The sequence below is a fragment of the Meleagris gallopavo genome, chromosome 7 (genome assembly GCF_000146605.3).
Source record: "Meleagris gallopavo isolate NT-WF06-2002-E0010 breed Aviagen turkey brand Nicholas breeding stock chromosome 7, Turkey_5.1, whole genome shotgun sequence".
Taxonomy (NCBI): Eukaryota; Metazoa; Chordata; class Aves; order Galliformes; family Phasianidae; genus Meleagris; species Meleagris gallopavo.
Window position 1 is genome coordinate 34215932 of NC_015017.2, and position 16607 is coordinate 34232538.

General features: G+C 36.4%; 1 protein-coding gene across 2 annotated transcripts in view; it reads right to left on the minus strand.

The window, feature by feature from the left end:
• The window catches only part of MAP3K19 (mitogen-activated protein kinase kinase kinase 19), a 34024-nt gene that overhangs the window by 17328 nt on the left and 89 nt on the right, over positions 1-16607 (minus strand). The window contains exons 1-9 of one of the 2 annotated variants that reach the window (XM_003207720.4): positions 16013-16601; positions 14184-14254; positions 13556-13640; positions 12526-12737; positions 11840-11883; positions 7262-9751; positions 6006-6155; positions 5092-5789; positions 2111-4067 (exon numbers count right to left, since the gene is read on the minus strand). In XM_003207720.4, coding sequence (XP_003207768.2) covers positions 4001-4067; positions 5092-5789; positions 6006-6155; positions 7262-9751; positions 11840-11883; positions 12526-12737; positions 13556-13640; positions 14184-14223 — 3786 coding nt within the window. In that variant the 5' untranslated portion in view covers positions 14224-14254; positions 16013-16601 and the 3' untranslated portion in view covers positions 2111-4000. Of the gene's footprint in view, positions 1-2110; positions 4068-5091; positions 5790-6005; positions 6156-7261; positions 9752-11839; positions 11884-12525; positions 12738-13555; positions 13641-14183; positions 14255-16012; positions 16602-16607 lie in introns of those variants that run through there. The other variant, XM_019617331.1, reaches the window with a different exon arrangement.

Below are 16607 nucleotides of genomic sequence, written 5' to 3' on the forward strand. Positions count from 1 at the left end.
TTAATTGTAAAGGGATTGGCCACAACTGATACTGCTTTGGTTTTTTGGTACCTTCATGGTTCGGGGGAGGAAAATGGAAGGGCAAGAGGGGAGTGACAGGAACCTTCTCTTTGTAAGACCATGGGTGGAAAGGTTCCTAGTCCTCTTTGTGTAAAGGGGATTTGAGGAAACAATGTGTTTGCTTTCTTTAATTGCAGTTGTAAATACACATTCTAATAATGACATCTAAAAATAGATGTCTAAAAGACTTTCAAATTAGTATAAGATGAGCTAGCCAATTAATCTATCCTTTCTCTGAAATATTTAACTCCTTACACTTTGGGGGGCTGAAGGGGAGAGCCAGAAGTTCTCTCTCATGTTGCTGCAGAGAATGACATTCCTGGAGAAGGAATAGCCTGCAGACCTGGATAGAGTGAACTTAAATCAGTAATCTTTACTCTTAAAAGTCGGAAGTACTTGGTTTTTATTCCTTTATGTTCTCCCACTCAAATTGAACCAATTTTCTTGCCATAGTTCAGAGGCTGTTTTGGCAATACCTGTAAACCTCACTTTCTGAACCTGCCTCATGGCATGGGTCCCTTTGGGAAATAGGGGAGAAGAGATTGGTCTGCTCTGGGGGGTGGAATCATTTCCTCAGGAGAGATTTTGATCTTTTTAGTTTATATGCAAGAACTGGACTTGAGATAGGATTGTAGCAAATAGCACCAGTTCCTGCTGAACTTTGTGAGAAAGGCGTGCAAGATGATTATAGTTTTGAGCCCGAATCTTAAAGATTGTGGGTTTTCTGGGCTTGATGTCTGTGTCCTTGAGAAAAAGATCAGTGCATGTATTTTGAAAGGAATATTTTAATGTTATTGGTGTCTGTAGTTTCGAGACCAGTGCAGAATAGCTGGGTTGGCAAGTCTTATGAAAGCTAACTTTTTCCTGAGTGACAGCTCAGAGCTTTAAATGTTATTAATAGAATAAATATTAGGTATCCTCTAAAAAGGTAAAGGGATGTGCTTTCACATGCTCAAATTCTAACTCCAAACATTGAGGAATCTTGGTGTTACAGTGTAGCTCTGTACCTGCTCCCTGGTAGCTTGCATGCTTTTATAATGCATTCTTCGCTGCTCTTTTGCTTCTGGCCCACCTAGTTTTAGGAATAAATACTGTGCTATGTATATTATAAAAAAAAAAACTTAAGGCTTGCCCTCCTTAAATACAATAAATCGTAAGGCAAGTGTGCCCCTTTTCAGAGTCAGTCATCATAAAAAGAAAAAAGGATTTAAGGTTTTTCAACTTTTCTCCTTGTTAACAGGTTATCTGAATTATCTGGATTCTAATGTGAAAAATCTGTCATCTCCTTAAGTAAGAAATATGCAGTTGTCAGACTTGTCTGTAGAATGTTCTACCAAGCCAGACCCAGCTGAGCTGCCCGAGATGCCCTAAATCAACAGGATTGTTTGTTTAGCTGTGCTGAACACATGGCTGGTATGCAGTCGCGTATCCTTGGGTCTCAAACATGCTTAAACTTAAAGAATTTTTGTTGCAAACACTGACATTAGACAACAATCTCTGTCTCTAAATCCAGTCAAACAAAAGCAAAAATTCACTTTCATATTTTGGTAAAATTCTCAGGTTTAAAAACTTGAATGCTTATTAAAAAATGGAAATTAACTTTAGTTTAATTAGCTGAACTAAACATTACATTCAAACTCTAAATAACAATTACTAACATGAATAGTGGGGAACTCAGACTTTAACAGAGGATGTTAGTTTTGCATATAGGATGTGCATAAGGAGGAAAGTTCATAGCTCTGAACATTTTTAATTAATTGCATGTCTTAAAGCATTCCCACTTTTTCCCTGTTCCCAGTATCACTTCATGTTAAGTAAAAACTCACGTTTACGTTGCAGCCTTTTTGGAGACATTACCTTAATCTTAGAAGAATTAATATCTGTTATGGAATTGTGTACATCCTACCTGAATTCATATGCCAGGGCTTCTACCTTTATTCAGCAAGGTACTTCAGTGTGAAGATGCTCAAGTTACCATGGATTTTGACAGGAGGACCAGCTGGTATTCCTCAAAACGGGACTGATAATAACTGTTGAAACTTGGAAGATTTCTGTAATGCTAAGATTTCTCTTTATACTGGCATGATGTTCTGTTACTGTAATGTGACATCATACCTACAGAAACTATTAATAAAGAATTTTGCTAGAAGTACTGATTTCTCTTCATTTTCATGAAATTTAGACCAAATAGCTCTCTGAAGTCAGGCTACTGGAATAATATAAGATTTAAAAGCTATTTAAGTAACTGAAGAGTTTAACACTGCAGAAAGATCTGCAAACCAACTTTTTGTTGCTTTCCTTCTTTCCATTTTGTGAAATGCCTGTTTTTTACATGACTGCTGGTGCAGAAATCTAGGGACTTTAACTTTTGAGGACTCAGCCCCTAAAAGTTCTAGGGCTGAATTTTACTATGTTTCTTCCTGGAACCCAGCCACTTTATGACAACATCATAAAGTTCACCACATTTTGTGTCTTATTCCCCCAAAATCTTAACTGTACTGAGAAAGAAGCCCATCAGAAAGAGGGCAGTCTAAATGCTAATACCTGCATCATCTGTATCTGAATGCAATGAGAATACATTTGAAAAATATTCTGTTAATAGAAGGTAGTAGCTAGTCAGTGTAACTACCCGTAAAATGGTGCAGACTAAGACTATGTCATCTACATGGTGCTCACTCAAGTGTTTCTCAAAATAGTTCAAGTCTCAGGTAAAGGATGTTGAAAATTAGTAGTAGTTTCTCGAGTGATTCAAATAGTACCTTACAGCCTTTGCAAACAAGAGAAAGGTAATGCTCCTATGCTTCTGCTGCTCTTTACCAGCAAACAGAAGTTTGAGAATCACAGCATGTCACTTGGATTGAAGAGGGCAGCTGAGAGAATCCTATCAATGTGTATCCATTCCTGATGAGGGGCAGTCAAGAAGATAGAGCCAGACTCCACTGTGTTATCCAGTGGGACAAGAAAAAGTAGGCACAACTTGAAATACAAGACAGCCTGCTCAAATATTTTCAGTATGAGGAGATTTGAACGCTGGGACGTGTTGCCTAGAGCTGTAGTCTCCATATTTGGTGATACTCAAAAGCCAAAGGACAAGTAACTGAGCAACCTGTGTCTGTCAGCCCTGCCCTAAGCAGTGCAGTTGGAATACACCATCTCCAGCTGTCCTTCCAACCTCAATCCGCCTGTAACCCAAAACTGTCCATAAAATGCCATGCATTGTTAAAAAAAAAAAGATGGTCTCAAATCTCAGATGCATAATTCTAGAGAGATCAGGAAATTACCTTGATGTTAGCTTAATAAAGGTACATCTGTGTGCAACTAGGTATCTCTTGTCATTATCACCACGGTATCCTGAGGTTGATAAACCTCCACAGAAAAGGATAAGAAGTTCTGGTATGTGTGTACTACCTAGTTTTTTCCATTCACCAGCTACAGTTAAAAGGCCCATCTAGCTGAACAACAACTTCAGTACATTTTATGCCAACATAATTGTGTGGTATGGAGTTTCAACAGGATCTTCACAGACACATTTAAAGACTATCTATGAGTTTGAGAAGAGCTTTCACAAAGCTTTTTGCATCTGTGAAGCTTTCTGCTGATACCATTCACGTTCCGTAGGTTTTTACAGAAAATCAGCACTCCAACTTACTTTACTTGTCATGTGCTGGTGGTAGTGGGGTTTTTTTCCCTCTAGAATCTCCTCAGAAACAACAAAATGTGTGCCCTTATGTTCATAGTGAATGAATGCCCATTCCAGTGAGTACAGATGTGACAAAAAAAATGCTAAGCATTGTCTAAAAATAACTTATTGTCTACACAACCAATCTGCAGTATGTTCTGTTGTTACTTCTAACTCCAGTTTGTTCTGCTCTTTTTCACAAGCAGAAATATTTTTCATAATAGAAAATGTATTACTCACTTGACAGGAGTTCTGAACAGTTCACTGTCTTCCTTTCATAAAGGGATGGTCCAACAACTGCAGAGCAGAAGGGCGTTCATGTTGATCTCTGCATTGAGGATTTCAAAAATCAGTACATAAAATAGATGTGCATGCATGGTATGTAATCATTTGTAAAAGCTAAATGCATACTAAGGCAATTGTTTTTCTCTTATTTCTCCAGTGATTAGTCCTTTTTGGGTTGTTTTTTGAAATTTTTGTTGTTTTTTTTTTTAATAAGACTGACACAAAGGATGGCAGAATTTGTGGGAAGATGCACTTGGCATCTGTGACTTATAAAAGTGGAATAATTTATTACAAAAATCATTCTTCCACTAAAATCTTTCCAAAACATAGAATAATTCTGTAAATTTGGCTGTTTCAGGTGCACAAAAAATGTATTTAAGGAACGTGACAATGATTTGCCTGAACTTGTGTCTGTCAGTCTATTCTGTCATCTCCAATCAACATAATTCACGTTAACGAGGCCATTTGGAATTACAGCATTTCTAGAACTAAGGAATTTGCACCTTTTTAACCCTCAGTTTGGACTTATTTCAAAAGCAAAACAAGAAAAAGGATAAAGGATGCTGATTTCCTAAATAATAAACTAATGGGAAAGAAAGAATGAAGGAGTCACTTAGATTTGTGGCATGATGAGATGATATAGTAAACTTTTGCCACTATAGACGCACGAGGTTTTTGTTTGTTTTTGCTGGTGGTGGTTGTTGACTTTTAGTTTTATTTTGTTTGTTTTATAAGGTCGACATGTATTAAAAACTCTACTTGTATATTTCCTTCTACCTTAGCAATTCCTACTACCTTCTAAACGCTGTTCTCTCTGAGATGAAGCATATGTGATGTTGCTGATAACAGTTTTTCTGGTTACTGTTATATCTGTTCACATCTAACAGTGCCATAACAATTCTAATCCAAAGATTAGAATTCAAGCTTCCTGCTTCTGAAGCCACTACCATGCCCACTAAATAACATGCTTCTCCCTAGTGACAAAGTCTGATCTTCAGATATATGTAAAAGGTTGATATTAATTTGCTATTCATTTCATAAAGACTTTCAGTTAAAAAACTACATACCTGGTTAAGCATGCATGCACAAAGTCCACTGCAGTTCCAGAGAATCGATCAGGTAGGGAAGGCATCAGTCCCCTGTGAGCCCCAATATAGAACATGGCTGCTACCCTGTCCATGGAAGCCAGTGGTGGTTTTCCTGTTGCCATCTCAAACACTGTGCAGCCAACGCTCCAGATGTCTGATTTCCTCCCATATCCAGATTCATTGATAACTTCTGGTGCCATCCAATATGGAGTCCCATGCACAGACTTGAGCATCTCGCTGTGTGTGCCGCTGAGGCTGACCCAAGCTAAACGCCGGGCACAGCCAAAGTCAATTAGCTTTACTATTCCATTTGGCATGAGCATAACATTATTGCCCTTGATATCTCTATGTACTACACAATTGTCATGTAAATATGCAACCCCTTCTAGAATTTGTTTCGTGTATTTACAAAGGACAATTTCTGGCAATGGACCAAAACGACTAAGAATACTGGAAATTGAGCCACCAGGAACAAACTCCATGAAAATACTTAAAATGTTTTCTTCCAGACAAGTTCCTAAGTAAGTTACAATATTGACATGCTTCAATGTCTTCAGAAGATCAACTTCCTCATGCAGCTTCTGGTACTCCTTTTCTGTAGTCAGTCGATCTGACGTATCCAAAACAACCTGCTTTACAGCTATTAATTGTCCTTGGTTTGTCAGACCACAGTATACCTACAATGAAACTGGCATTTATTAAAATGAAACATGAAATTAAAGAGTATGATTACTTATTTTAAATTACTTCCTTTGTTTTTGTCATGTGTCATATCTTACTGTATAAGCAAAATATTTAAGTTATTTTTTGAATAAGAAAGTAGTCATTTAGAAGGTAAGATATAATTCTGAGATAACCAGTGCATCCCTTAGCATATTGAAACTTCAACTTACTGTGCCATAAGCTCCCTTTCCAAGGACTTCACCTCTTGTCCACATGATAGTATCCTTGTTATTTAAATTGCTTCCTGATACTTGAGTAGACTCCTCAAAGTTCAGCAGTCCACTTTCTTCACTTGATGCCAGAAAGGCTTTTCTGTAACTCTGCTTGGAACATGATGATTAGTGTGAAAAGAATGGAGGAAAAAGACCTCATATTGTTGTTACTTTTTTACAGACAGTAACTCTCACCTGGCATGCATCTTTTCTACAGAATTATGTATATATAATCCTCGCCTGGCACATCAATACAATGGCTATGCTACCTAAGACTACTTAAGTATTTTCAAGTATATATCACAATAGTAAACAATCTGAAGATTACAGCACCCAATCTTTTTTTGCCATTGAAAGCAAGCCAGAAAGAAGAAACACTTACAAGAACAGGATATATATTGGCTTAGTATTTTATTTTATTTTTTGGTCATTATAGCTAAAGTTTGCTAATCTTAAGGGGGAATATGACAATTAATTTGCCCTAGGTAACATATATAATCCAAGCCTCATGAAAACAATTTGGAGGGGAATTCACATGAAGAAAAGATTTACCTAAAAAACAAACAAACAAACAAACAAACAAAACAGTAATAATTACTGCACCCAGCCACAGATCCCTAGAAGTATTAATGGAGGTATAATTGGCGTTTGTGTTTGCAGAAGCTTAAGGAAGTGTATCAAAACATAGTGAATTAATCTTCCTTGTATATTTTTAATTTAAATGGAGGAAAATCTAAGAGGGAAGGAGAAGCAGTACTGGCAGGTAAGGTCATTAGTAGGTAAAGTTTCTTCAGAGAGTGAGAGCCAGAATCCAACCAACCCTTCTGAGCTTGAAGTTTAATCAAGTATTACTTAAACAGACATGATAAGCCAATACTTGTAGTTAAACCAATTAAAGTAGCCTCTCCCTTTTTTTCACTATAATTTCTCAATTTAACTTGACCCAGCATCTAAGTCTTTCTGGCTATATCACTCATGCCTAAGTACCACCTGGCCCATATCAGACAGGCAGCATCTAATATCAGTATCCTCATCTGAACACTGGAAGTGTTCTGCTGGCCCAAGGAGAAGAGACTTGGTCATTAAGAAGCACATATTACCAGTACTTTAGTTAAGCACTGATTATTGAGTTAACATGAAGACTCATCTTTCATCCAACACTTTGTTGAAGCTTCACTTAAGAGAGCAAGCAAGTTACAAAAATTTAATTTTACCTTCTCTAGATCATTATCTGCTATTTCTCCATCCCTGTTCATCATGTTTCCTTCTTCTTTAGTACAGGTATTCTGCATTTTAGAACCTGCATATTTTGTCCTTGAAGAGTTGATGTCTTTATCTTCGAGCATTAGCAATTCTGCAGCCAGACAACAAAGCAACTCATCGGTTACATCCTTATTACCTGCCCAAGACAAAATGTTTCGACTTGTTTGGAAACTGGGGCTTGTAACATTTGTTGTCTGAATCATTGGAGGCTGACTGAGTTCATTTGCCAAAATACTGTTCTGAGGTGTGTATGACCAACTGTGACTTAACTTGTTTGTAAGGAGTTGACACTCCTGTTTATCTGAAAAGGGCAATGCTTCTCCCTGATTTAGAGTCTCGAAGGAGACCTGGTCTGATTCCAGGCTTTTGCAGCCATTCATATCCACTCTGTACTGGGGTACACAAATGTTCTGGTCTGCTGTTATTAAATTGTTTCTTAGAGCAGCACATTCTATGTCGACTTTATTGCTGAGTTGAAGAAGATCCTGGCTGCAGGAAGCATCTATCTGATGGTTGGATAAATCCTGACTGTCTAGAGACTGCTCCAAAGAGGCTTCTTTAATAGTTGATAACTTTGAATTTGAAAGAATTTTGCTTGGCTTGGTTGATTCTGAAAGCTCTTCTAAAAATATAAGCTGATGATCTGTGTTTCCATGAAACAATGTCACACTACTTGAAGTTTGTATTTGACAATCCGGACCAGAAGATATTACATTATCTTGCTCTGTGTTGCTACCACTCAATTCAATAATTTTATTGTTTGCTTGTAAGCCTTTCTGCTTTTGTTTAGTGACAGATTTAGTCTTCTTTGGCTTAGAATGTGTTCTCTTTTGAGTATTTCTTATTCGGCTGCTATCTCTTCTTTTATTGCAGGTAGAACTGCAGGTGCTAGCAGTGCATCCCCCAGGTGGAGCAGAACAAACATCTCTGTAAAAACTGTTCTCAAGATGATCAAGCTCACGCACGTGGGAATAGACAGGAGTTCCAAACATTTCATAAACATCTGGGCCTTTGTCATTTGAATTTATTTTCTTGAACATATCACTGTATTTCAGTTGTACAAACTCTGAAGCAGATTGTGCATATTGTAGAGAAAGTGGAGTAACAGGTTTCTTTGAGATAACTAGATTTTTGCAACTGCAGGAAGAACTTTGCTTTTTAACTCTCTGAGAACTCTGAAGAAAATTACATTTGTTGTGTTGAGGTGGTTTTTTTTGACACTTCAGGAAAGTCTCAGAACCCACACATGGCAGTTGCAAAGATGGAAAAATCTGCCTCTTGGCATTCCTCTTTTGTGTATTATGATTTATGGAAATCTCATCAGAAATAACTAACCCTTCAGCTGTCCTTGTCTTGCTACTCATTTTAGATCTTGATGAACATTTGTTTTTATTCAGCTTTATCTCACTTTTGTCATTGTCTTTGCGAGCAAGAACATTGAAGCTCTGACTGATATGAGGAGGCAGGCTACGAACAGTGCTCCTTCTTCTGGCAGGATGTTTAGCAATGCATGGTTTCCTAGGTAGTTCTTGTTCAGAGAAAGTAACATGGACAACAGGAACAAGCTCACTTTGACTTTTTGCAGTCACTTCTGACATTGCTTCATTTTCCCTTTCAACCTTGAGAAGACACATATTATTTTCTGTTTGTTTTCCAGAAAAACCTTGCACTTCTTCTCCAGGAATTACTGCAGCTACAGAATTATATTCTAAGACATGGCAGGACTCAATCACTTCATTTTTACATGAAGAATCTAAATTACAATCACTAAGCACGATGGGTTCACTCTCAGTGTCTTCACATGGTCTACAGTGCAGTATTATGTCTGTAATGTTTTCTTCTATACCAGTTTTATAGGACTTCTCTTCTCTTTCTTCCTTTTCACCAGCTCTTAAAATGTTTTTTGACATAGGACACAGAGCTGTGTTTTTTGACACAGGACACAGAGCTGTAAATATTCCACAGTTTTTCAGAGCGTTACTTGAGCTCAGGTAAAAAGGATAAGCATCACAAAAACTGTCTTGGGTCATAATATCTACATTCTCACAAGCTACTGAAAAGTGGGACTTCTTCTGGTCGTACTGTTCAGTATTGGCACCTACCTCAGCTTCTGTCCATTTCAAATTGTTTTCAATTTCTTCTTTCTTATTGTTAGAGTACTCATAATATTTATTCTTGCTGAAGCAGTACAAGCCTTCTGTTGGAGTGAACTTCTCAGAAATAGTAGCCACAATCACACCTGAACACTTTTCAGCTTGTCTTATTACTATGTTGCCTAACTGATACTGATAAAATTTAGTAGCTGATTTTATAGGCTGAGAAATAGACTTCATGATATTCAAAATATTTCTGATCTTGGTGTGCTTATTGACGAAAATATCATTTAGAGGAGCAAGATGACTTGTTCTTACAGGCTGAAATGTCACTGGTGGCAAATGGAACTGTAATTTCCATTAGAAAAAAAGAAATTAATAATGTATTACACAGCAGACAAAGGTAAAATCTAATCACTAGGAACCAAACAGGTGAAGGAAAAAACATCAGAACAGGATATATTGATGGATATATATTTATTTGAAGCATTCCTACATTTAACCTAGTATGAAATGTAATATCAAAACACTGAGAAAATATATTATTTTTCTCATATTTACTGATTTTACTCATTTTGTATAGAAAATGGGATTTCATGCTATAAGGCACAAGTCACTATCCATAATTTAAAAACAATAAGCCTTGGTCAACGTACAAATAGCATCATCAGTTCTTAACTATGTCTTATGCTATCTAGCATGCTTGATACACAAATTCAAAGTCTGGTCAGTAGTTTATCGTGCCAAAATTTTCTTCTTGCTGTGCACTCTCAGTGAATGCAACCCTCCAAAATGTACTACAGGAGAAATCATATTCCCAACAGAACCAGATTTCATGAAAGCAATTTTTAAAAAGCAAAAGCTGTAATATTATAATAGAATGCTATTTCATCCATGGGGAAAAAAAATATATATATAAATTATTTATTAGTTTTAAAAGTCATTACTGTAATTCTTAACATGTAGCTCGTCCATGTGTTCAATGTAGACTTGAAAAGCTTATAACCATGTCAGATGGAAGACAGATTGAGCTCAATAGCATTTTGTTAGAAAATACCACAGTCCACGCTACATTTGTCAGTGAAGTCACACAGATGACTACCAAAAAGCCATTTTTTAATATGGCAGCTAATGCAGTAGCCTGTTGTGCTTAGGATGTATTTTATTTTCCCTCCCTTTTTTCTTCACTTCCCCTCCCATAACTTGAAAGTTACTGCACATCTTTGAAAGAGAACACGTTTGAGAATTCAAATACTTTATTGTGATTATTCATATGAACAGTGTGAATAATTTTCTGAAAATATTTCTATTTTTTGCTACATAGGAAATGAGGACAAAATAAGCTCTAATAAGCCACATACTTTTATGCAAATAAATGCAAGGGAAATAATTATGCAGTCATATGCTCTGAGTACCCATCTGCATGTCTATATTCAACATCAGTTAGCAATCTGCAAGAAATTTTTGCCTTCCAAGGACAAACAGAGGTTTGAGCAATGAGCACTGTTTTGAAATTTACAGTTCAGGAGGTTTTGTGTAGTCTGCATGGTTTTAGTTTGAATGCTCAGTAAATCCCAAATGATAAGCTCTAGAAATCATCAGAGCCTAAGATGTGAAATAAAGCTGTATTAAATTACATTTGACATCAACTAATTGACTTTTCTTAAACATTTCCTTCAGCTGGTAATGGTGGTTTTTTTCATAGCTCTTTTTATGAACTTCTGCCAGAACTTTCTGTGAATACTCTTGTATTTTGCAGTAGATACACTAAACTACACAACAGACTTAAGTCTCTAGTAGAAAGGACAATTAATTTATATCCATAAAGAACAAATCCTCTTTTTAATAAATACAACGAATTTGATCTTCTGTGGCTTTTAAAGCTCACTTGGTGTGACATGCTAACTCGTTAAATGACAAGCCTGACTGCAAGTACAGGAGTTGCCATAAATTTTTTTTGTGAACAATCCTGTTTACACTTCTCATAAAATTTCATATTAAATACTATTTTAATCAACCATATAAAGTCAGGCCAGTTCTTCAGTTTGGCTTCAATTTTATACTACCCATCAACACAGTAAAATTGCATTGCTTTGTTTTTAAATTCATCAAAACAAAGTATCTAAGGTATGTAACGTATAGAATATGCATAACTAAAATTAGCTTACGTATTTCCATTTTATAGAGGTTCTATATCTTTTTAAACTTCCAACATTTTGCCCTCAATAATCCCTGATGTAATATAATAAACAAATATAATTTCAGACATTTGCTGATATTTATCATAACATCTATAAAAATACTTGATGCTCATCTGAAAAGCTGAAGAACAAGCAGAGAAAACTACCCAGACTTCTTTTGTATCATTACTTTTAAAGTTTTCAAAGTATATAAAACTTTTAATTGTGTTTAGTTTTATACATAATACCATCTTACCTCAGACCTCTTGATCCTGTTTTCTAGTATTGCTATATTAAACCCTTAAAAATCAAAACACATTAATGTTAGTGAGAAGTAAAACAAACTACAATTTTCATTACACAGATACTTCAAAGTGTAGGGTTCTGAGGACCAGAGATTTGTCTAATGTGTGGTTGCAGAACTATGCTATAAATCTGCTATAACAAAAAAAGTGGAAAGTTACAATTGCACTTTCTGTAAAACACAATGAAATATGATAATATAAAAATATTTTATTCTACTAATTTAAACAAATATTTCTTCTAAATTTTAGATGTTTGCTGACTTTAACAAGTAGCTAATTAATTCAATTATGAATTAATTAGTTCCAGTAGAAGGAAAAGAAGTGAAAGAGATGTCATCCTGGCCCTGCCTAGAATTCCACTGTATATTATTTGGGGTCAATTTTATTATACAGAGTAATTGGAATTGTAACATCTTTTTTTATGTTGCTTTTCTTTATCTCCTTCATTCCCTAAATAGACACACACATAATTAAAGAAGACAGGCAACATGGCTGAAGCTCACTTCATATGAAAAATTCAAACAAATGGAAAGACAATTTAAAGTTTGAAGAAAAAGGGCTTCTGATGCTTCAGCATCTAACTTGATAGTGATGTTTAACTTTATTGAAGAATTCTGACTTTTAAACTTGAACTTACTTTGCTGCATATCCTTAAAAGATTTTGGAACGTTGGATTCTGGGCATGAGGCCTGTAGCAGAAAGCTGAAATCAAAGCCATGCCTTATGATCTCTTTCTTCAGCAGGAAAGGTAGAGAGGTGTGCTGTCCCATCTGTAATGTTAACTGCTTTTTACTTTGACAACGTGCCACTTGTTTATCTGGCCACAGTCTGGTTGTTGGTGTTTTTTGGCTAAAAGGCAAAAACAAAAACCAAAATACAACGTGAAAATAAGTGGAAGGCTCCTACTCAGTTCAAATAATCACTCAACTTCGGAATAACAGGAACAAGAAACTTGTAAGATGCAAGAATGCCAAAGTGTTTTCTCTTTCTTGATCCATTTAGGAAGCTGTAACTCTCCCCAGCAGTATCTAACTGCTATGGCAGCAACTGATCACAAATACCAATGAACAACAAACAAGACAGACAAAGACACAGTATGAATAGGAAAACATATTGGCCATCTCCCCTTATTGATAAGAACTGATTGCTTCCAGCATGTATTTTTTATGAATCATCAGGAAAGTATGTCAAAAGAATTCTGAAGACCAGGTGGTGTGCCTTTGTCATTTATAAAATATGCTATGGCCTGCCTGCAAGAATAGAGGCTGTATGGACAAGACTCAGATTTCTGCCATCTGGTTTCTGAAGATTGGAAAATTCAAACATGGGGAGGAAAAAAAAAAAAAACTGTGATTGAAAAGAGGTCGAAAATACGGTCTATCTTAAAAGCTACATGCGAGACAATTGTGTTTTAATTAGGTCAAACACTTATGTAAACCATAACCATAAGTTGTTTCTCCTATTGTACCAAACCACTAGTTCATATAGTGCAATATCCTGCCTCTGCAAGAATCGGTGCTTGATACTGGGAAGAAAGAAACGCTATACAACTCATATAGCTGCATCTAACATCTGGCACAAAGTAAGTCTTTTCAGGCTCAGACTAATTCCTGCTTTGTCTTCAATTTTGGATACCTAACCACAAATTAAATATTAGTTCTACTTACCTATTTTTTCCTAGAGCTTTGTATGAATCACAGATTTCTTTCACTGTCTTATCTGCATTTGGAAGAGCAACAACAGCTCCACGACCTGCATCAGTACATCAGTGTATTAGTACTGTTACTGCTGTATTGCAGAAAACACTAGTATATTGCATAACATTCACTCACCAAAGCACATATACTTAATTTTGGCCATTAAAATATTATTGAGATGTATCAGGGGAAAAAAAAAGAGCAAATTTTATTTGAATCAAATACTTACATATACTTTTTGTGGTAAATTTTAGACATTTGAATGCTTAAGCTTAAAATAACTTCAGTTATTTTGGTAAATACAATAGTTCAATCCACTTTTAAAAGCAAAGAACATCTTTAAAAAAATCCAGTTACATCTCCTATTTCAGTGGAACAGAAATAGAAGAAAAAAAGGTGGACAAGCTCATTTAGAAAAAATATTAAAACCAAAACAAATCTCTGGGCTTTTCAAAGGCAGAAATAACTTTAAGTTTGATTAAATTTTTTTGTGGATGTTTGATTTTAACAAGTGACAAGATCTCAAGTTAACATTGTCCTTTTTCTTCTCCAGATACACATATTCCATTTCACAGATTTCATTTCATTGGTTAGATACCTTCTGTGCTTCTCCTCTTAATTTTCTGCTTTTCAGACATACTGTCCTTAGATGTTTTAAGGTCCTGAAACCTGAGAACATGTATCATTAATTGATTTCCAATCCATGCGCACAAACTAGTAGATCATATTTCATTATTTTGGGATCCTATACAAGACAACAGCAGAATTTTAAAAGTACTTGAAATTATGAAAAATTTGTAATTTAACTTAACGTCCAATGCCCCATCCTGCAAATACACAAAACAAAGCAGTCCAAACACAATTTTTATTGCTGAAAATTCAGCATATGCTATGAAGAAGTGAAAACTCTCAGTATTGTTTGCTGATATCACCCACATACAGCAGACTAGAAAGTCAACAGATCACATTTAGAAGAAAGTCATATTTTGACCATATCTTCAACAAGACAGTTCTGAATTGTTTATCTTTATTTGATCAAAACTCTTCCTTAGCAAAAGAGATCAATAACAAAAAACTTTCTGAGCACAGAACAGCTCGTACACTGCAATCTCAACAAAGTCTCAGTGATGACTGTTTCTGTAATCATGACGCAGCTCACATCAACCCTCTATCCTAAGAAACTCAAAAGATTCTTAAAATTAATCTCAATATTTTTTTTTTCCTGGATTTGGGGCTCCTTCTGAAAAACTTGGACTTCCGTTTCTCAAATGACAAGAATACATAATGTAATTAAGCACAGTGAATTAAAATGAATAGAAGAAAATATCAGCTAGTATTTATATTGTTTCCCACTGTCCTTATTTAGCAAACAACTCAGTTTAAAAAATAGAGAAGAAAATGCCAGATATGTGTACAAATACATAGAAATAAACATACATTTAAAGATATATGAATGATAGACTTGAATTCATTGAAGTTAAACAGAGTTACTGAACGCTAGAGAGGAAGATTATAAAGTCCATAATGGAAAATTCTGTAATAATGTGCCTAATATGAATAATGTGTTTATGGACTTTTCTCCACCTAGAGGTAAATAACATTTTCAACATTCATTATACATTTTATTATAAGTTATTCCCAACAGGAACTACCGCTGGCAACGGTTTGGGGTTTGGGGTTGTTTGTTTACTTATTTGTTTAGCTCATAAATACCCGTTTTTAGTCAATACATAAATGCCTTTTTTCATTTGCACTTGAGCTCAGGTCTCTCAGTAGAGCTACAAATGGGAAAGCAGCCCAGTTTTGCAGTGCTGCCAATGGTAAGATGCATGCAACAGATGGCAGGTAGCAACTCTGTCTTTCAGAGTCCTTCAGGATTCTGTCCTTCAAGAATAGTTCTATTTCAAAGTCACGACAGAGGTCAGTGGAAACTAATGGTGCTCCTGTTGGATTCAGCATTTTGCCATTTACTGTTAGTCAGCAAAAGAATGTGGCTTCCGTTTCTCATTCTATCAACACAACATGCCTTCAGCATGCATCAGCCTTCCCAAGAGACTCATCCATTTATCTTAGATTAAATTAATTCTATCAATTCTGCAAGACACTTGTGTGTGAGAGAGAGAGAGGAATACCGCTAATACCAAACAATGCTGCACCCTGATATCGGGCAGTACTATCACTGGAGGCTTACAAAGGAGAAATAAGAAGGACAACCAATATTCCGCAGAATAGCAGCTGTAGAAGAAAGCACTTTTGATTCCTCCTCGCGCTGAACACCAGATAACCCATTAGAAGGGTCATTATATGAGCCTGTTAAGAGTTATATGTTGAGCTTTGCCAAACTTTCCCTTTTTTGAACATTAAAAAAAAAAAAAATCAAATAACAGCTGGAAAGGCTCTATAAAACAGACCGAAGCCAGCCCTTACCGTGTGTTTCCACAGTGAAGCACGGCAGAGGCACCGGTTCCACATACAGTGTGCAGGCGGTGGGGCAGCGGGCTCTGTTCCTATTCGTGTCCCTATCTCTATCCCTGTTCCTATTCCTGTTCCTATCTCTATCCCTATCCCTGTCCCTATTCATGTCCTTTTATCCCTGTCCCAGCGGCTCGGCCGGCCCGCTGCGCTTCGTTTACACCGCGTTGCCACGGCAGCGGGCGGCACCACAGCCCTCTCCCTTCTCTCGATGCTTTCAGTGCTTTCTTTACCTCTACGTCATTTTCCCCGCTATCACCAGTAAATTCTCACTAATTATTCTCTGTCCCGCTGCAGGTAGCCTTATGCAGCAGGCCTTGAGGATTACGTTATTTATTTGTATATTTATGATGGAGAAATAGTTTGTACCGCAGGGAGGCGGAGAAGGGGTAACGATCACAGACTGAGAGAGTTTCGGAGGAAACTCCTGTGAGGGCTGGCAGCACTCTCCTGTGTGAGGGACACCGAGCCCCGTAAAGATACCCCATCCCAGCCAGTCAGGAATTTGTCCTAAAAGAGGCCCCTCAGATCAAGGAGAGCTCGACCTCAC